This window comes from Megalops cyprinoides, chromosome 23 (assembly GCF_013368585.1).
Source record: "Megalops cyprinoides isolate fMegCyp1 chromosome 23, fMegCyp1.pri, whole genome shotgun sequence".
Classification (NCBI taxonomy): Eukaryota; Metazoa; Chordata; class Actinopteri; order Elopiformes; family Megalopidae; genus Megalops; species Megalops cyprinoides.
Window position 1 is genome coordinate 2,261,227 of NC_050605.1, and position 21,923 is coordinate 2,283,149.

The 21,923-nt window shown below is 45.9% G+C and overlaps 1 protein-coding gene across 4 annotated transcripts in view; it reads right to left on the bottom strand.

The window, feature by feature from the left end:
• The window catches only part of LOC118770173 (coiled-coil domain-containing protein 136-like), a 42,036-nt gene extending 24,590 nt beyond the window's left edge, over window positions 1–17,446 (bottom strand). For 3 of the 4 annotated variants that reach the window (XM_036517679.1, XM_036517676.1, XM_036517680.1), the window contains exons 1-3: window positions 17,108–17,446; window positions 16,208–16,417; window positions 392–718 (exon numbers count right to left, since the gene is read on the bottom strand). In XM_036517679.1, the coding sequence (XP_036373572.1) occupies window positions 392–718; window positions 16,208–16,259 (379 nt within the window). In that variant the 5' untranslated portion in view covers window positions 16,260–16,417; window positions 17,108–17,446. Of the gene's footprint in view, window positions 1–391; window positions 719–16,207; window positions 16,418–16,820; window positions 16,964–17,107 lie in introns of those variants that run through there. The other variant, XM_036517678.1, reaches the window with a different exon arrangement.
• Between the last annotated feature and the right edge of the window lie 4,477 nt (window positions 17,447–21,923).

Here is a 21,923-nt window from a genome sequence, read left to right on the forward strand (position 1 = left end):
ACAGCTGGTGTACATGACCCCTGACAGCTGAGCATGCTCAGTCGGAAAGCCCTATTGTGATGTCACAATGCAGTCTGGAAGTACCTGGCCATGAGGGTTCCGGGGTGCGCAGCTGTGTCTGCACACACCCGCCGGTGTCTGCACACAGCAGTGCGCATGATCAAAGCAGAGGCTGCTGGGTAACCATCTGATCCCTCAGTCACTCCCTCACAACAAGGTATATCTCTAAGTGGTTCTCTCAGATATTCAATGAAACAATGTATAAATTGAATCTAATGGGGTTCCTGTGTCAAACTAATGTTTCCTCAAGCTGATTCTGCGCCACAGAAACTGCGGTCATTGTGAATTCCCTGTGGGGTTGTTTGGTGGATGCCCATTAAGGCATGCTCACCTTGCAGCTCGTGGAAGCTCTCCTCGTGTTTTTGGGATGCCTCCCTGGTCTCCTCCAGCTCCAGGAGCAGCTGCAGGACCTGGGACCTCAGCTCCTCCAGCTCCTGCTCCTCCGAGATCGGTTCCTCTTTCTGCTGGCCCCCGTCGTCCATTTTCTCATCCTTCACCTCCTTTTCCTCCTCCTCCTCTTCCCCTCGCTCTCTGTCCATGTCGCCCGCCCTGACCTCCCCCTCCTCCTTCTCCTCATTCTCCTCCAGCACCTCCTTCTCCTTGGCGGTCAGCTCGTCCTCCATGCCAGCTTTGTCCAATTTCAGATCGTAGTTGTCATCTGAGACAGAAAGAGAGACAGAGAGACAAAAAGACAGGGAAATTAACTATCTGAACAATAGAGTTCATAATAATAATGAACTACAAACCTAAAAGATTTAGACTACTAATCTGTATTATAATAATATCAAAACAAAAAAGACTACATAACTACATATACAGGCATGGGCATACAAAACATACCAGAGGAAATAAGCAAATGAATAAACGATCAGTAACAATAATAAGAAAAAAATGTAAGAAAAAAGCACTACATGTCAATGTTTATACATGGGCACTGTCCTTCAGACAGTGGCAGGCAGCGATACCACAGCATCTGCTGGGTGGCAGAAATGCAAATGTAATATTAAAATTTAATCACATGTTGCATGACACTCTGAAGAAGAGGATCTACTAAATAACAGGAATGTAATTGTAAATGTAACTGGGTATAACTTAATCCTCATCAGTTTAGTCATCATAACAGCTAATTCATTATTTTGACTGTTTAATTGTTACTCCCTGTGAATTGTCTTCTATGCTTCCATAATATCTCTGGAAGAACTTGTAACTTCATGTGAGAAAAGCAATTTTGAATGTGACAGAGTGACTCCCATACTGTTTCAGAATCACAGTCACATTCACATGCCCTCCTCTGTGGACCAGTAGAATGTGCTTACTATCACAATGCCCAGTCCCTTGGACCACTGCAGCTTTTAAGCTTTCTTAGAGCTCCTTCAAATATCATCCAGTCTGTTTTCATTCTGACTTTATCCAGTTATTCTTGCCTGTCTCAAAGGATACCTTATGATTTAGATTAGCAGTGTATGAAAAATAAGACAGTGATTTTAAAAAGTTTATAAGGCTTCTGGTTCAAATCCTCCTTATTAAAAAGCACAGTGGAACAGCTAGATTGCCTCCTGTGGTCCTGTATTTATCTTGGCACACCCATGACCCCAGTTTCCCTAGGCTTTAGCCGTTGCCCTTAAGGCTTCTCTTCCCCCTACTTCCCCCTCCTAGTGCTCCATCCCACGCGCTACACTGCGACTTCCACAAGAGATGTCACAGTGAACCTTGATTTGGATGATCAACATGCGCCACCGTGTGGCCAGACAAGGGAACCATGTAAATTAACAGTATCACAAAAGCCATGAGAACTTCCTCCCAGCTCTTTTTCATTCATTCTCTCTCTTCCTTTCTTTCTTCCCTTCTTTTCTCTCACAGTCTCTGTTTGTGTTCCTCTTCCTCTGTAACTCTCCCTGACTCTCTCTTCCTCTGTACAAATGTCAGTATTTGACTCATTCTGTAACTCAAAGTGCAGGGGCACAGACAGGTGCACTGGTTTCAATTCCTTAAATCCCTCCACCTGCACCCCCAAAGCAGGAGCTGGAGGTCTGTAAATCACCCCTCCTGTTAAATTCCTCCCTCATGTCATCACCCTCATTGCCATGGAAATGAGGAAAGTATGGCAGGTGACCCAAACTCTGCGCAATGCACTCCCTCTACATCTAGAGGAGTCTTAGATGGTCCAAAATGCTTGGCATGGCATCATCTCATAAAACCATGACTCAGCATAGCCATTGCTCCGCCATCCAATCACTCTCGTCTGATGTCACACCCAACCACCACCTGCAGCTCCCCGAGACGGGGTTCTATCAGGGCTCAGAGTCAGAGTCTGGTCCCATTGCAGCAAGAAACAAAGCTGACGTCATGGAACTGAAGCCATTGTGGCTTCCTCCCTGCATCATAGTGCCGGGGGAGATGCTATCAAAGATCACACAGACTCCTTTAGACGACGATAGCAGGGGCTTCTCTATTCCGTCCTGGATTAAACCCGATGCAACTGAAGCAGCCAATAGGTGGCACGGGCATGAATTGACTTCATCCTTCAAGTTGCTAGGCAACAAAGATATATATTACACTATGTCCTTAGTCCCACAACCTATCAGCAAGCACCCTTATTCTTTATTTCTGATAGAGATTTTCAAAACACTATGCAATATACAGCAATACAAGCATATAATTGGGGCAAAGCAGAGGGATTTAATCTAGTTAAAATGCAAACACATACATAGAACATCTCCAGTGTGAAACACTATCAGTCAATTTACTCACTACAGTGGCTGTCAGCTACTGCACAACTGAAAAACAGTGGTGCGGTTTGCTTCATGTCAGGTCTCAAGCTGGCAGATTAGAGCCGATGTATTGGCCAATTTAGGTGTCACGCTGAAGGGGCGTGTCCTTGGAAGGCAGGTCAAAAGCGATTTTGCTCCCCTTGTCAGGGCAGACAGCTCATTCCATCATAAGTGGACCAAGCCAGTGACCATAGGTTTGTCATGAACCCAAAAAAAAATGTCAATGTTAAATATGGTAGGTCCCTAAACAGCACAGAGGGGGCAAGGGAGTTTGTGAACTTGAGGATCACGCCCATGTCTAGACCAGACGTTACACCTCCCTGATCCTCTTAAAGCTAATGCCCCTTAATGATTACTGAAATCTCTGTGTACAGGGAGGCTGATTGGCTGAGGTGAGGTCTTGGAGGCGAAGGAGAACACAGATCCTATGTACAAAAGACTGCAAAAAGCCAGTGATATGTACAGGCAGGAAAGGGTGTCCAACCACACACACGCGTGCACAAATGCACACATGTATACATGCACATACATACAAATGCATAAAATAAATGCACACACATTCACATACGCACAAACACATACATACACACACACACACACACACACACACACACCTCTTAATGTGATGATCCTGTGCATTATCTCTAAATGATATTCCACGCTGAGGAAACTGTCCAATATCATATTATACAATGTTATGATGTGCAATATTAATCAGCACAGGCTGATGATAGAAGCCTTCCACATGCTGATCAAACAGTGATGAGCCACCTGACCCTGGGGAGAGCATCATCCCCGTACAACTTTTCAATGGAAGCAACAGAGTACAGCGGTACCGGCTCAAATACACTACACAGCAACAGAAATGGATCACGCCGGACTTGCCTCACCCATCAGTCTGTTAACGGACCTCCCTTCCATTTTAAAAGCACTGAATTACAAACATATGTCTAATACGTCAATACCGCTGCGCTACATTGTGTGTTACTTACACGCCCTGTTTGGCAAATGAATGCGTTACTAGGGTAATGAACATGGCGGCTACATACATTATATAACGTTTCAGAGGTTCGCCTCTTGCGAAACAACAAAAAAATCCCTGTTCTTTTGTTTAGATTAAAGAGTGAAATAAAAGCTGAGAACTCGGTGGTTCTTCATGAATGATTTTGTTTTTCACTGAACACAGGTAGCCTACCATTTATCCCTCAGAGAGAATGTTAACCGTACGCTGACCGAACACAATCGCTTCATGAAGACTGAGAACAACATGCTTGCTGACGTCGTTACGAAATGTATGTGCTTATTTTACGGCTTAGAACACATATATAATGAAGAATTGTGCAAAAAAACAAAACAAAAACAGTGCATTCAAATCTACTGCCTCGTCCAATTAATAACTTTTACCTGCACTCACTGAGGTCATGCACACTTGACTTAGTGCTGCTGACACCATGGCCTGTGCCTGAGGGCTTTCATTCAACCCTGCCGTCAAACCGCCGCATTCAACTAGATACCATTTCAATTGGACTGATTTAGGTTCCCTCCTGTGATACGGGTGCATTATCGATTCCAGACAGGAGCTGAGCAGCCCTCAGTTAAAATCAAGGTTAGAGTGAGGTCACCTAGGCGCGAAAGGGAATTCAGACAGACAGGACAGGGCAGAGATAATGAGTATTACAGAGCCAACAAAGAGTCCCAGTGTAAGTAATAACATTCCTGCCTTCTTAAAATGCATTTTCTTATTTATGTTCTTTTTAATAGGGAAACATACATGTGTTGCATGCTACAGTAGGATATTAACAGAGAAACTGAGGGGTGGGAGGACACAGAGAGAGATATACACAGACACAGAGGGGTGGGAAGATACATGTACAGCTGGAGACAGAGAGAGATGTGCGGTATTCAGTGAGAGACAGAGAGGGGTAGGTAAATCTCAGAGGTTGAAATGTGTTGTTTTTTACATCACCACGGGTGCAGGGGCGGAGATGTGGGGGAGTCAATATCCGTGCATCTCAAAGATTCCTCCTCCCTGCAACAGGCAGTGAATGTATGGAGGGCTTGAACACCATCAACTCAGTGCGTGACTTTCAGACACACACGCTATCGATCAAGTGTGTGACTCCTGGGCTACCACACTATCAATTGTGCATGTGACGCCTTCACCCGTGGGAGAGAAATGACCAACACACTTTCCTCAGATTAGCTGCAGCATGAAGAGCTGACCACCAGGGAGTGCTGGACATGTTGATGGTGTAACATCTCAGATGCTTGTATTTGGTGACAGTGTCTGGTCAATTGCTCTGTGGGTCAAGATGAGCTGAGATGTTGCTGAAACAAATGGTATCTGCCCTTAACTACAGAATACAACCAATCCTTAATCTAAACAGAGGAAATGAATGAAGATTTATCTGTATCTATCCACTGCATGACACAGGACAGTAGAGTCATGATGAACACTCTCCTCAATGCAAAACCTGCTAATATCTAAGCATTATTCTAGCATATTAGCATTCCCATGTTTAATAGGGCCCTACCAGTCTCACACAGGAAACCTCAGACCTCAATCTATAACAGCGAATCACTGGTAGCTGGACTGACCCACATATTCCATGCAGTCAGGAAATCTGTTTCTTCAGCCTGTCAGCAGCACCCAAGACCCATTTATTCACCAGCCTTTCCTCCATGGCACGGTGCACGTGCTGACGGGTCATGGGATTGGCTGGTGCTACCGGTGAGTGCCCAATTGCGGTGCTGCTATGACAACTATGACAACAATCACCAGCAGTCCGGGCCAATAATCACTTCTTTTCCCGCTTGCTTGCTCACGTTTTCACTCTCTCTCTCACTCTCACCATCTCTTTTCCCTTTTACGTCACTCTCTCCTCTTTTTCCCTTCCTCTGTCTCACATGGGTGATTGTTCGAGGTTGCATCGTGTGTGTGAGAGAAAGTGATCATATGAGTGCATAAGCTAAAGGTGCAATCTTCTCAAACAGAAGACAAAAATATATTTGCATAAGATGATGACTAATTTTCATAATGATAAAACTAGCTAAGCCAAATGAGGCACAGAGATATGGGCATTGAGTGATATATGTGTAAGTGATATATATATTTTACCTCTGAGGATGGTGATTGTGTTCATACTGAAATTAGAGCATAATTTTCACAAACTAAACAAAACCTTGGAAGAATTGAAACAATGTGGATGAGGAAAGAAATCTTTCCTCAACACTTTGAATTCCTCGAGAAATAGATTGTACAAGGTGTCTTGTGATATATTGCAAATGGGGTTTGTTTGTTGTCTTTTTTCTTTTGCTTTTTTTCCAAATAGACGCACGCAGCAGGCTTATTCGTGTTTACATTTACATTTACATTTATTCATTTGGCAGACGCTTTTATCCAAAGTGACTTACATAGGTGACAGTTGTTTTACAATGTTATCCATTTATACAGCTGGATATTTACTGAGGCAACTGTGGGTTAAGTACCTTGCCCAAGGGTACAGCAGCAGTGTCCCAGTGGGGATTGAACCGGCAACCTTTTGGTTACGAGTCCTGCTCCTTAACCAGTAAGAAACTGGGTACAAGGCCAGTCCCATCCAGTTTCACAGCATCTAAAAAAAGTGAGTACATTGACGATTCACTGTATTTGATTTATATTTTACATTGATTTGCATCTGTATGATCTATGATGAGGTAATCTTGTTTAAAGTATTAATATGCAATCCCTGGAACAGTTGTGCATAGCTCAAGGCTATCTGTCATTATTTATCTGTCTTTTCATCAAAATAAAAACATTTTTATCACAAAAATAAAAAACAGGAACACTGTTGACCAAACTGAGCCAAAACTGACTCAGAGAAGACAGAAAAAGAACAAACACCAAAATCCTTTCTTTTATTTGAGAGATAAAAGGACTCACACATGAATATATAAACAGTAATTATTATTTTTTCATGCTGTTCTGTGCTGGTTTTTTCTTCTTTATTGTCCACCGTCTGTGATGTTAGTTACATAACACACAGATTTGGGCTGGTGAGACCTCCCAGACTTCACCTAACCCCAGGAAACCTGACATGTGGGGCACGGTTAACAGATCGGAAACAGCACCAATCAGAGAGGAGGAAACATGCGGCCTCAATGTGGTGAATAATTCAAAGAGCTTTGTGCAACAAGTTCCTATTCATCAGCTTTAAACATCCATCCCAAGGGACTGGCAAAGAGATAAACTACACAAAAACTAACAATGTCCTCAGCGCAGTGCCGGGACCCTGTAGCAATATTGTAAGCCATAACACAGCAGCAATGTTGCTAATGTGCACAGAGACCTTTATGAATTCTCCTCTTCTCTGTAAAATGGGGGGTCTATTGACAGCTTCTGTCTTGCACAAATCTCCAGTGGAACTAGCATTAAATATGAAAATGTGGGCTTTTTGTCGTTCTTCTAGATACATGTATTTTGGAGAAACGTGGGTTGCACCTCCTCCTCCTCCCCATTTCAGTGAGACTGGGACTGAAATAGACCTGAAAGCTGATAACACATTAGCCTGATGCTGTGCTGAACAGTCCTTGCTGAAAGAACATTTTATGTAAGAGATACCTCTAGACCCACAGCGTCTGGAACACAGGTCGGAATGAATGACAATGAGGGCAGTGCACGTGCATGCGCGCGCGCGTACACACACACACACACACACACACACACACACACACACACACACACACACACACACACACACAGGGACCTTACACACACACACACACACACAGGGACCTTACACACACACACACACACACACACACACACGCACACACACACACACACACACACGCAGAGGGAACAGTCGTAGTGGAAAAGGGTGCATGAGTTCTAATCCCAGAAGGAAAATCACAGCAATGCCTCTGTAGGAGAGTAGCTGCGTAGCTGGCCCCTACAGGGGCTGTCAGATAGTGGGGAGCCTTAAAGGTACCTGTAAATTTTCAATAAATAATACTACCAGCAAGGACAGAAACAAAGTGACAGGAGGTGGAGGGGTGTCACTGAGAGGATGTACGTAAGAATCTGTCCCCTTTAGTCATTCTGGAGGCCTGGGTCCCCTCTGACAGTTCCAAAAATTCCCGCAGGCAGCATCAGCTCACACTCCCCAGGGGTCAGTCGTGTCCAAACTCATTACTCCAGTACTCCGCTTCAGCTACGAGACGAGTCCCGACAGGCGCAATCTCGAATGTGTCTGCTTCTCCTCAGAGTGCATCTCTGAACGCATCAAAAGGCTGCTCACGCACAGAGTGCCTCTGCTCTGCCTCTGGGGAGAGATGGAAAGGGGGAAAGGGGGGAGACAGAGAGAGACAGAGAGAGAGAGAGAGACAGAGAGAGAGAGAGAGACTGAGAGAGAGAGAGAGAGAGAGAGAGAGAGAGAGAGAGAGAGAGAGAGAGAGAGAGAGAGAGAGAAGGAAAGAAAAAAAGATCTGGAAAGAAGGGGAATCTGGAATCTGGGAATCTAGCACCTAGCTGGTCCTGGAGCTCACTGAGGAGACCAGTGCCACCATCAGTCAGCTTCAGGACAGCACCGCAATGACAGTTCCAATGAGAAGAAACCAAACTATAAAATACCTGACTTATCTGGGTTGGGAAACACACACAAAAACACAAATCACATTGGAATGCTATGGGTCTGTAAAAAGAGATTATATCCTAACAGAATATCTGATCATGATAAAAATGCAAAGCAGAGGCAGATCCTGACCAAATTATTATGTGAGTGGTCAGAGCCTGGCTATTGCAAAGGGATGATTCCAGTAAATGCCAGTAATGTGATGCAGGCAAACCTGGCAAGCCAGGGATGACAGGCTCTGTGATCACTGAAATATACTTGATTGTTTATATTATTGCTTTGTCGATGCAGCATTTGTTTGCCCTGCCAATAAAGTTGAGTTGAATTGAATTGAGAGAGAGAGAGTGATACTCGGCAGCAAAAGCCGGAGGAGCAGGTAGCTAATTGAGAACACCACCGGGCGCCTCTGTTCCTCAGGTCAGTCCACTGGGGCGGTTCCGTCTCGTGAGCCGGCAGAGCTCAGACAGTAATTATTACCTTCCTCTTTCTCTCTCTCTCCCCATCTCTCTCCCTCCAGACCACTGAGATTTCCATCTTCTCCAGAGAGCGTGCTAAGCGAGACAGTGCCGTCTGAATGGGAGTTTTTTTTTAAAGCCTGTGCTATAATCACCTGCTCCAGTTGTTTCAACTATGTGGGTTGTCCTGCCCACCTTTTGGCACCTTTTGCAGACTGCCAACCTCGCCAGCTGCATCTTTATTCCGCTAAACCAATGCTGCAGCCAAGAGAAGATGCACACAAACACGCCGATAACAAACACTTAGGCCTCTCACACTGGCTCTGGCTCAGTCTCAGCTTGACAAAATAAATGTTTGTATTGCCCAGCCAGTATACATAAATGATTTATGAAACAACTCAAGTGACTCTCTGTCACACACATATAAACAAAGACAACATTTCTGATACACACAAATGCAGACACACACATATACATATACACAAACACTGCATTTCTAGAATGACTCACACACATACCTGACCTCTGTGACACATGAATACCACCCAGAATCGATACCTGTCTGGTGTGCTGTCATTCCCCTTTTATAGTGTCCTCAGAGGGATGGGGAGAGCGGGGCTGGGGTGAGCAGGAAGAGCTGAGGGGAATACTAGCTACAGAGCTCTCCTGCCCTGGCTTATCTAACTGCTCTGATCCTGACAATCTCATCTCACCTCCACCACCCCCTCCAGACCAGCGCTAATCCAGCTTCTGGCCCAATGCACAGTTTCACACACATGCATGCATACGCACATGCACATACACACACAGACATACACATGCCGTCATGCAGCCACACACACGTATGCACATACACACCAACACATACACACACAAACACATGCACATAAACGCTAACACACACACACACACGCAAACACACAAACACAAGCACAGTAACGAACCAGACAACTGTGGCCAGACACTGGATGTCAAGATAACTAGATGCAGAGCCCAGATATCAGGAAGACTTCACCCAGACACAATATATCAACACCATTATAGCCAAAGACAGGATTTCAAAACCGCTGTGACCAGAAACAGGGTATCACCAACTGTTCATCTGCGCACCGATATTCATTTAACTCTGTCAATCACCTGGATATTCATTTAATTTTGTCCATGCAGCATTTGTAATTGACCATTTTAGATCGTTGAGTGCACAGCCTGCTTGCCTTGTTGTGTTCTCCCTGTCCTCTGAACAGACGTCTGTGCGGAACCAGGTACGATGTCTGACATGGAACCAAAATCAGACGGGAACATTACTTTTAGCAGACATCTAACAATGAAGGAAGACATTCTGTTGCTCTCGATTGCTGAAACAATACCTAAAACAGCATGTTTAAAAGCAAAAGCACAGTACAAGACCTTCATGTAATTCTCCTTTTACAGGAACCGATAACCATCAGTCATTTAGTCAGGAAATCAGCTTAAACTTGTCGACAGAGGGGTACCTTTAATCAATCAACTGTATGCAAATAGCTCCGAGTGTGTAGACAGAAAATCAATAGAGTGACAATGTACATAGATCAACACAGAACAAAATTGTTTTGTACAAATTGTCACCATGTCTTTTTACTTCAGGTGTCTGTAAAAAAAGGCTTTGGTACATCACTTTAGACACATTCCTGTGTCTAAAGTGAAGAATGTTCATTTCAACAAGACCAGACTTCAGCTGCTCTAAACTTGTAAAAGCACGGAAACTTCACAGCCCGACAATATCGAACGGTGATGTAAATAAAATTCGATGCGAGATGGCCCTAGTCAAAAGTGTTCTTTTCCTGTTTGTGGTAAAAGATAACAAAAACTCAAAGCTACACCTTTGTGAATCATTGGAGGATCATGAAAATATATGTAAACACAGATGATCCCATGCCATGCATATGGCTCAGTCAAAGTGAGTAATGATATTGATTTCTCTGGTTCCAATGCCACTCATCTCGTGGGCTAGACTCCCACAGAACTGGCAGAAAGAGAGAGAGGGAGAGAGGGTGGGGGGGAGAGAGACAGACAATCTGTTCTTCCATATGAAGGAAACCAATGACCAGACGCATGCCAGATGAATCCTCCAGCATTTCTCCAAAGCTGAACGCCACGCTATCCTTTTTTTTTTTTTAAAGAAAAAGGGTCACTCGATGAGGGTGACCTGCCAGAGACTGGACTCAAAGCGCTTTCTGTTTCTGTCAGTTGTTCCACAAAAAGCATGCACTGCAAATTCTGAGCATTTCTGAAAGCTGTTGGAACTGGCAAATGGAGTTATAGAGAAGACAAATAAAATTAAAGGGAGCATAAATGGGTGTGCCTCATTTTTGCCTCAAACTTATGTGCTTATTAATAGGCTTATTTATTTATTAACTTTTGTAAGGGGGGGGGGGGGAGGTAAGCACCAGCTGTTGGCTTTAATTTTCTAGATGTTTTTTCTGGTGATATTGATTTTCTCTTATGTGCCATGTTGCCCTGTTCAGTAAGTATCTATCAGCTTTTCAGGGTAAGTTTGGTGAGATGGTAATACTATCCCCTACAAAATAAAGAATATATTTCAGACAATATATTTTGCTCAATCAATATATTGAAAATTATTGCAAGTTGTGTATATTGCCCTATATTTCTGCTTTGCATTAATGTAATTTATGTATTAATAATAATGTATTTGCAATGTATTCATAGGGTGAAGAGTATATTTTTCAGTACATTACAGTGTATTTAATTTTCACATGGTATTTCATATGGTATTTTTCATATTATATTGGTAGGGCTGTTTTTTGGAGCAGGCTCCTTTCTGATTGACAAGGAGAGAAGGCAAGCAGGAGGTAACTGCTGTAACACTGTGGGACTGTCTCACCTGCATCACATAGTTCAAGAGTATCATATGGCTGAGAAGAGCTGTCGACCAAAACCAGTTTTCATTCTGTTCTTTGGGGGGGTCAGTTTTCAGACCTCTGCCATCGAGTCGGGATGATGTAGTCATGGTACCACTGGGGAGGGTCTTTATTAGACAACAGACAAAGAACTGCTAGCTACCTGTTTGTAAGGAAGAATGAGAAAAAGAGTGAACGAGAGAGAGACAGACAAAGACAGAGAGATGGAGAGAGGGAGGACATATTTGCCACACAGGAGGAACTAGGCCAGTGATGTCATCACACATATCTGTGACCAAAAGAACCCAGCTGATACCCAAGTCGAGGCAACTATGAACCCTACACCTTTTCCTGAGGTAAAGTCAACCTCATCTATCATGGCTGTGAATGATGCAGGCAGTAAAAAAGGTGAAACAAAATTTAAAAAGCTCAGACCCGGCTAATAAAATCTTAGGATCCCCCAGCCTTGCCTTTGCCTGGAGTAAACAGCTAATAACAGTGCTTCAGTGGTGACTGTGCGTGGGCAAAAATCCGGTATTTAGAGAGTCGTGCCGCCATGGGTACGCTACTCCTCAGAACTTGAGAACGGTGTGAGCGAACAGGTGTGGGGGCATGACTGTTGGGGGGGGGCAGTGGGATTATATTTTTTAGTTCTCTGTTGCAGTGTGGGAGGGCATGAATTATTCACTTCTGTCCTTGAGCTTTCTGTTCAACCTCAATCTCATTTTCTCCCGCTCCTCATCCTGTGCCTGTGCTCTCTTTCTTTCTCTCTCTGTTTCTGACTGAGGAGTGACTGCAGGATGGCTTTGGTGAGCAAACAGAATGGTGTGGTGTCTTTATTTTTGTTACACTTGTGAAATATGTCAATAGGAGCAAGTTAAATGTTCTCTGTGGGAGACCACTGTGTCCTGCACAGGATGGTGAACGAGAGGCCCTTGTCTGTCTCTCTCTTTCTCTCCTCTCTGTTACTCCTGAGGGGCTGAAGAGCAGAGTGAAGCAGAGCATGCGTGGACCTGACACGCTTGTCCTGTTACCATGGAGACACCCCCCCCACCACCACCACCACCACCAGCGTCACCACGGCTGCTGCTGTTGCCACCGCCAGTTGCTCTCCGGGCTTGCCGTGCATGCAGATACATACTTTCCTCACTGTGTTCCACTCGGGTAAACTCAGTGACCTCCTGCAAAAGAGCCCTCAGGAGCATGCTTTATCATCTGGGTGCCATTGTGGTATCGTCCCTGTGACCGACACCTAGGAATCAGCCGTACAACAGCAACTCCATGTAGGTTTTCCTACCCCCGCAGGGTACAGCTCAAAAAACTATAGTGCCCCCTGTAGGATGAACTGCCACAATGAATACTAAAGTCAGAAAAAGTAGTTCACCACCAGCTTCAGCAAACTTAATTTGTTTTGTTTTGTTTCAGATGGAAAAGCGATGCATTGCCTTCAGAGGGAAATGAAAGGAAATGGGGACAGCTGCAGTTTCTTCTGTTCCTCCAGAACATTATTCCACTTTTAATCCAGTCAGGGAATTAGCCACCCTTACAACCTCCAGCGCGAAGGCACCATCATGCAGGGACAGCACGCACACACACGTGCGCGCGCACACACACGCACGCACACACACACACAAACACGCATGCACGCACATTCATACACGCCCGCACACACACATACACACTCAGATAACCATGCACACTCACACACACACACCCACACCACACACACGGACAGCACGCACACACATGCGCACACGCACACATACACACCCTTCTTTGTTTTAAGAAAGGGAGCAGACAAGAGAGTTTAAACAAGCAACACAAAACAGCAGCTATAAAACCTCACCCCTGCAACCTTTTCCCTGTGTGATACATTGGTACATCTGTGCACTCTTAAAATTCACCATTTTTTTGTGGCAGTGGTACATAAAAGGAGCCACCTGCCATTAAGGAACGAGATAGAGGCTTTAACTGGGCTCCCTGGAAATGGCAGGATGTGACGGAAACCATGCTCACAGGGAGAGGAGGAGCAGAGACTGAGCAGCTGAGGAAGAGGAAGAGGAAGACTCTTGGGGGGGCAGGAAGAGAGGAAGATGGAAGGGCAGAGTTCGAGAAGCTAGAAGAGGAAGACAATGTCTGAAGAGGGGTGACGGGTAAGAGAGGAGAAGGACGAGTTAGACCCTGTGACACGCATGAAGGAGGGGTTAGGTGGCCCTGTTTAGATCCAACCGTAAGATCCGACTTCAAGGTGCGGTCAACTCAAGTGTTTATGCAGCAGTGTTAAGCACCATGTGGCACAGAGTCAAGAAGCAAGATAGTAACCACCATATTGTTGGTTTGATTGCTAGGCAAAGACCAGCCATTGTATCCAGGGATACTTTAAGTATGTAACCTAAACTACCTCAGTAAATACCCAGCTATATAAATGGATGACATCTGCTACAGAAATGTAATCAGAATTAACAGTGGACCTGTGCATGGATCCCCCATTTGGGTGAGGGGTGAAGAATAATGCACTCCACTGAGCATTACACAGCAAGCAGCAGGGCAAGGTTCTGATAGGATGCTGCATCACTGTAGTGCTGAAGTGGGTGTGTGTGTGTGTGTGTGTGAGCTGGACTGTGTAGGCATTGTAGAGAGGCTGGGGATGAGGGGCTACAGAAAGCACTGCGGAGCTGGGCATTTGGAGCATGTGAGTGTCTTGGTGGGTGGGGCTGGGGGGGTTGCATATTTTGGGGGGGGGGGGGGGGCAGCCACTGTAAAAGCAGGACAGGAGCACAAACAGGTCTGGAAGGGGTGGGGAGCAGCTGTGGGGTGGGGTGGTGGGAGGAACATGGGCGGGCTGGGTGGGGCCTCTGAAGCAGGAGACGCCACAGCTAAAGTCAGTGATGAGTGGGAGGGGAATGTGCAAAGGCACCTGGTGAGAAATCCAGAGGGGGCAGAGGGGGGCCACCACTCACCCAGTACCCAAATAAGAGCTCAGCAGCCCACAGTAGTTCATGGATTGCTGGTGGCACCGCTGTCACCCTACAGTGAAGGAAGGTGCCTTCTTGCACTAACTGCCTGACTGGTCTGGAATGTTAACAGATTACTAGCCAGTCCCATCAAAGAATCATGCATTTTTGCTAGGAAGACTGAAGTTTGACCATCGACTCCCAAAGTAGATGAAAAGCTTATTGATCAGAGCCGGATCAAAGCCTTGCAGTGAGTCAATCCTTTTAACTCCTTTCAGCAGAGTCCTCACTGGTCTGCTGTCTCTCAGACCTCACAGGTGGCAACGCTAACCATGCAAGCACTGGACTCCCCTGGGTGACAGCTAGACAATCAGCTGGCAGCTGGGCTCAGAGGGCGTGATATCTCAGGCTTGCTCTGATCTGTTTCGTAACAAAAACATCCTTCCCACCACGCACTCCTCGGGCTTCAGTCTCCTCCAATTCCTCCCAACAGTGCTCTTCTTTTTTGCTTTGCCTGTCATTACTCCTGTACTCATTAATAAACAGCTGCATTCAGGGGAAGTCGCACTGAATTTCAAACATTACAGCTATACACAACCAGCAGTGTAAAAACACTCCTGGCTCCCATTTTTCTGTTGTTCAAAGTGCTTGGTGTTTCAGTGCTGTGCATAAAGACATGCATCTCTAAACATCTATAAACCTGCTGCAGACAGAAAGAAAAAACCACCCCTATAATGTCTGTATGATATTTGCACTTGTTAAGTCATTGTCATTTGAGAGCTTACTGCAAAAGAACAAATCCATTTCAGTTCATTTGCCCAGTTTTAATCTGCAAACAGAGGTGTGTGGTCCTGGTCTATGCCTGTTTACAGAGGAGTTTTCCACTCTAGCCGAGAGGTAGTGTTTCATTGGGAGGCTCTGAGCTGATGTTCTCCTAGGATGCAATAGGCACCTGAGTGCTCAGATGCGTTCGATTGCGCCAGTCCCCTGATCACGAACAGCACCCACAGAGACGTGCTCAAACCACACAGTCAATGTCATGCTCCCCACAGCCATCGGAACAAAACACTTAAACAAGCTAAGACAATAGGCGCAATAACGGTTGCAGCAATAACGGCCTCTCTCAGCCAAAGACAACGGGAGGCGCCTTTCAACTCCCAAATGCCTTTAACAAGTCCATTTCTGATCACTACTCAGAGAGGTGCAAGGTCCTGGTCTGTGCCTGTGTGGAGAGGAGCTTTTCACTGTAACGAAGAAGTAGCATTTCATTGGACAACACTGCAATGATGTTCTCTCCTGGTTCTTTCCTTCCTCCTGGCACAGTTGCCCCCCCCCCCCCCCAGCACTCCCCTCTCCACTGATCCTCCCCAGCACCCCCCCCCCCCCCCCCCCCCCCCCCCACTCCTGATCTGATCCCCTTTCGGTCCCGAGCACACCTGAAAGCTGCGGCAGACTGACCTGTGGGGTTGGCCACCTCCTCAATGAGTGGCGGCAGGCGCAGTCCGTCCATGGCCCCCGCCGCGGCGAGGGGTGGTGGAGGGACTGGGGAGGCTCAGTGGAGAGAGGTGTGCTGCTGATGAAGGCCTCGGAGACAAAGCGGGGGGTGGGGCTCAGGTTCAGGATCAGCGGGGGCCCCCCTACGATCTGGACACGCACTGCCCCTTCATCCTGCCGCATGCCGAAGAGGAGGTGAGGAGTCAGAGACACACTGAAGAGAGACATCTGCTACAGCTCTTTCTCTCTTTTTGTTTTCTCTCTGCTTTTCCCTCTGTCTCTCTCTCCCATGAGACAACTTACTATAGCTCTCTCTCTTTCTCTTTCTCTCCTATTTCTCAATTTCTCTCCTCCATTTAGAAGGACCTGCTACAGCTCATTCTGTCAGTCTTCTCTTTCCCTCTCTCCCTCTATGTTTCTCCTTTTCTCTTTTTCTCTATCTCTATCGGTCTAGGGTTTTTTAAAAAAAATTCAAAGATCTTTGTCAGCATGGCAAACATACATTATGTTGCCAAAGCAAAGCAAACATTCTTACTCATACAAAACATACATACAGACATACATAAGTGATACATACAGAAACTCTCCCTCTCCAGTCTGTTACGCCAATCCTCTGTCTCTTTTCCACCCTCCTTTGCCCCAGCACTGGCCGTTTGCTTGCTTCTGTGCATCCCCTGTCCGGGTAACCCTCTCCCCCCCCCCCTTTACACTCGCTCTCTCTCTCTGGCTGCTCAGATAAGATACAACGCTTTCTTCATTCCTCTTTAAATATGCCATCTTTCACACCTACACCCCCACACACGCATGCACACACACACATGCACACACACACGTGCACAGGGCTGCCAGTTTGAGCGTATTTACCTTTAATGAGCTCCAGATCTTGCAGCTTGAGGAGCTGGCAGCCGATTCTGCAACAGCCCACTGCTCATTTCCCCTCCGTCGTCCCTACTCTGCGTCCTCCGTCCTCTTCCCCCCGCCCCCTCTCTCTCCCTTTCCCTCTCTCACCTCTGTCACGCCGGGTTAACCGTTTATCCCTCGTTAGTAGGAGCGCTTGTGCTGTGGCCCGCCGGGCGTCAGGTGAAGTGGATTCCTCTCACTGCGTCTCCCTTTCTCTCTCTACACAGCTGTGACTCTCTCACGTTTGATCACCGGCTCCCTGATCCTGCCTCGCAGCCAGCTCATACACGTATCAACACTGCGTTGCAGGGAGTGTGTTAGTGACAGAGAGGGGGGGGGGAGGGGGGGTGGAGAGAAAGAGAGAGAGAGAGAGAGAGAGAGAGAGAGAGAGAGAGACTGTCTCCCATGAATAAACAATGACGGGGCTGGGCTTAACCCCTCACTGCTCACCTGAGAACTCACAGCACAACAAAGTGTCTCATGAATAAACAATGACAGGGCCGGACTTAATCCCCCACTGCTCATCCGAGCACAGACATTACTGCAGCATCTCATGAATAAATAATGAGGGGGCTGGACTTAACCCTTTGCTGCTCACCAAAGAACATGCATCATAACACCATGAGAAAGAACTGGGGAATTTCACAGAAGAGTGAAAGCCATTGCACTTAAAGTCATAAATTTCAGCTGCTGTTAAGACCTGCTCTGAGATACAACAGAGAGTCCCAGCAGCAGCGGGAGAACAAGCTCCAAAGTTGATGAGAGCATCAGCTACCCATCATTGTAGGCAGAGCATAAGTGGAGTAGACAAGCAGGAGCAACACTGACGTCAGTGCACCGATGCACCGCCAGGACATGGGTGAGGTTGGCAGAACTGCACAGGGGAGTTGCATCTCAGGGGGCATGACCAAAGATGGAGAATTCAGAAGTGATTTGAGGCCCCATAAGTTGTAATGATGTTGTGCATTTGGATTGTACACTGTTCACTACATTTTTTGATGATTTGATAATTGAAGGGGGCCACACCACACCAGATTTGAGGGGTAGTCATGATATCATATGACCTGAATGCAGTTTGTTAGAAATACACATGGATGAATGCAACATGACAGGGAACGGCTCAGTCACGATGAGATATCCCATTCGTGTCTGCTTCACAGAAGGAGGAGTTACCAATGGACTGGCTCTACAGACACACAACACACCAACTCATGCAGGCACACAGTTCTATACACACTCACGTACTGTACATGCACATGCAAACAAACACACATTCACATGCACCTTCACACAAACCTCACTGTACCACTATAATGAGGTCTCTCTCACACTCTCTCTCTCTCTCTCTCACACACACACACACACACACACACACACACACATACACACAATAAGGTCTCTCTTTCTCTCTCACACACAGAAATAAGGTCTCACTTTCTCTCTATCTGACACATACACACCCGTAAATACACATAACAAGGTCTCTCTCTTTCTCTGTCTCTGTCTGTCTCACACATACATACAATCACAGTGCACAGCCGCTCCAGCTCAGGAGTTAACCTGCTTTTACCCTTCAATCTCCACCTGCATGCCGCTCCGTGGGCTGTGCTGTTAAACCCTGGCCATGGCCACCATCAACGCCGTCATAGAGTGTGTGCATCATCCCCTTCACCAGATGGAGAGCTTTACATTCCCATTTACATACCATCAAAGCAGCCAATCGCATTTACACCACCTGCAATTAAGGATCATAAATTGTTTATCAATGCAATGCTTGTGCCTTCAGCGTGTGAGGTGAGGGAGATTTTAAAAACTCTCTGATTTGAACGACACACCAGGTTTATTCTAATATAGTAAGTTCTAGCATAAACAATGAGTCATGGTTCAACCTTCGCTTTTTAAAATGGAACAGCACTCAACTCGAAGCATCGCTCTTCCCCCTCAGAGAGTTGCTAGGCAACCGGAGGCAACCGGAGTGCACCTGAACTAGGCCAGCAACTTTCACCACAGCTCCAAGCACAGACAGGAGAGAGCATGGCTGTGGACCCCATCGCCTGGGGTCTTCGCAGAAACTAGCCATTCCTGCTCCCATCTGGAGGGCAGGTGGGTCCTGTCAGAGTGTCGTGGGGCTCAGGACCTGGTCCGGGGGGAGGGGAGTTGGTAACAAAATATGTCATCATGAAGATCACAGAACGTCATTCAGAGGGATCCACTCCTCTGAATCTGGCAACCCACTCTGATTAAAAAAAATGTCATAATCGCAGAGTTCACTACCAGGGTGGAACAGTGACACAAGGGGCTGCTGTCTCATGGCTCGGTGTCTGGGGTTGGAATCCAGCTCCATCTCCCTGAGTTCCACATTCTCACTTAATGCTCATACAGGTTTTCTGCCCAAATCCAAAATCAAGCTGTTTAGGTCAGCTAGTGGATACTCCATAAACCCACAGTGGATGGGTTCATTGTTCATTATTTTTATGCATTTGCTAATAATCGTAAGGGATGGACAGCATCTCAGCTTTGAGATATAGTATATTTAGTTCAGTATTTTTCTTCTGCAACTTGGTTGGTTCATTGGGATTCAGATAAAGTGTGTGTGTGTGTGCGCACACACCCTGCATGGAGGTGACAATGCTATACTCCCACTTTACATATTCATACTGTTGGGTTCAGAATGACCTTCTAAAGGATAAACAGATAGTGAAACTGAATGCGTGTACTCGTTATTGAGGGGCATAGTATTTGTGTGTGCTGGGGGGGGGGGAATTCCAGGTCTGTTGCTCAGGAGATAAGATTCTTAAGAGTGAAGCAAACACCAAGTACAAGATGGCATCTAGCACTAGGTTGATGATACAAAGATTTGGTTTGTGATGTAAGAGAATGCAGAAGTGTTTTTTTCTGAATGAATGGTGGGGAAGACTGGAAGAAACCCAGTGAGACCCAACTTCCCAAATTTCCCAAAAACTGTCCAGAAAATCCAACAGTTCAAAAGGAGATTGATGTTATCCACTGAATACACTTCTTTTGTCAATATTGTGTGTGATGTAGTTTGTTTTCTGCCTTTTTATCCCTGCTTAGGTAACAGACAATACAGTAGATGATCATCTGTAGAGAAGCTGGCCAACACTTCTCCCATAAATGAGCCAAAGAGAACCAAAAGTTAAAAGTACCAATAATTTATTTTTAAAAACAAGAAAACAAAGGAAACCAGCCTACACGAACCAACAGCAGAGACAAAGTGAGCCTTCCCTCGTGCTCTCCAGCCATACCTGTATTTAATCCGCCTTTAATTGAAGGTGTGGCTCATTAGCCAATAGGCTGGTCCTTATACAAATTAACACAGGTGCACACAATTAACAAGTGATTGACAACATTTAACAAGCAGTCTCTAGGGAGAGGTGGCGAAGGCTCTCCTTCACACTATCTTTGGACCATCTGCTCTATCACCACCAGTTCTGTGTAACAACATATTCCTGTGTCTCCTGCATTTAATTTATTGACTGTTACTTGTCATTCGACAATAAAAATGTAAATTAGCCAGAGTGCTCCCATGTGTAGTAAGTGGAGCTACATGAAAAGATAGGGATGATCGGAGAAACTGCCTCTTTCTCCTCGGCATTACAGGCCAATACTCACTTCAGCTTTGATGTCACTGTCCAAATCTTCTTATATTCATATTCAACCTATTCATTCACAGGAAGGGAGAGCTCCAGACCCACAGGAAATGACAACCGCGGGTGGAGGAACTGACACAAGATTGGGGGGCCTGCCTGTATGTGGTTTGAACCCCGTACCACAGCAGAGTCCGGCAGACACTCCCAGGTGCCTTCCTGCCACAGTTCACACAGATCCAAGCACCCCCCCCCCCCATTCCCAACAGTGAAGTATACACATCACTGTGAGTTTCCATCCCTGTTATGTAAGGCTTTTTAAGATCACAATAAATGGGAGATGGAAAGAAAAAGTCACCATAATTATGTCAAATTATATAAGACGGTTTCATAACTAAACACACGGGTTTTGATCCATTCGGATATCATCAGTGCATCAGAGTGGGACTTATGCAGGATTTAAGTGTGCTCTGCGGGGTTCAGCATGGCCTGCTGTGTGGAACAGAGAGAGAGGGAGGGATCTGAGTGCTGCTGCTACAGGGTTCACATCAACAGGAAGAGGGAGAGGTCCCCCTGCTTCCCCCAGCCCTCCAATCACAGCAGGAGCCGCAGCGCGAGAGGGAGCAGGAACAGGTAAAGGGCAGAGCAGGGTTATCACTGATCATAGCCTACACACACACACACACACACACACACACACACACACACACACACACACACACAGAATACATACATACTGTACACACAGTACCTACATACCGTACACATACACATACACACATAGTACACACATACTGTACTCACACACACAGGCACATAACCATTCACATACACATCTGGACACACACAAGTGAGCATGTGTTCATACATGCACACAAACACAGTTACATACATGCACACACTCACACATACATGTACACTGAGACACAAACACACACACAGGAAAATACACATACACCCAAACACATATGCACACACACTTGTACAGAGGCACAAACACACATATACAAGCACAGACATGCATATACACAGGAACACAGTGACACACACATACACATAGGTATACATACATGGACCCACACAAACATGTATTCCCATATCCATGTACTTTTACACAAAAATTTACACACACACACACACACACACACACACACACACACACACACACACAG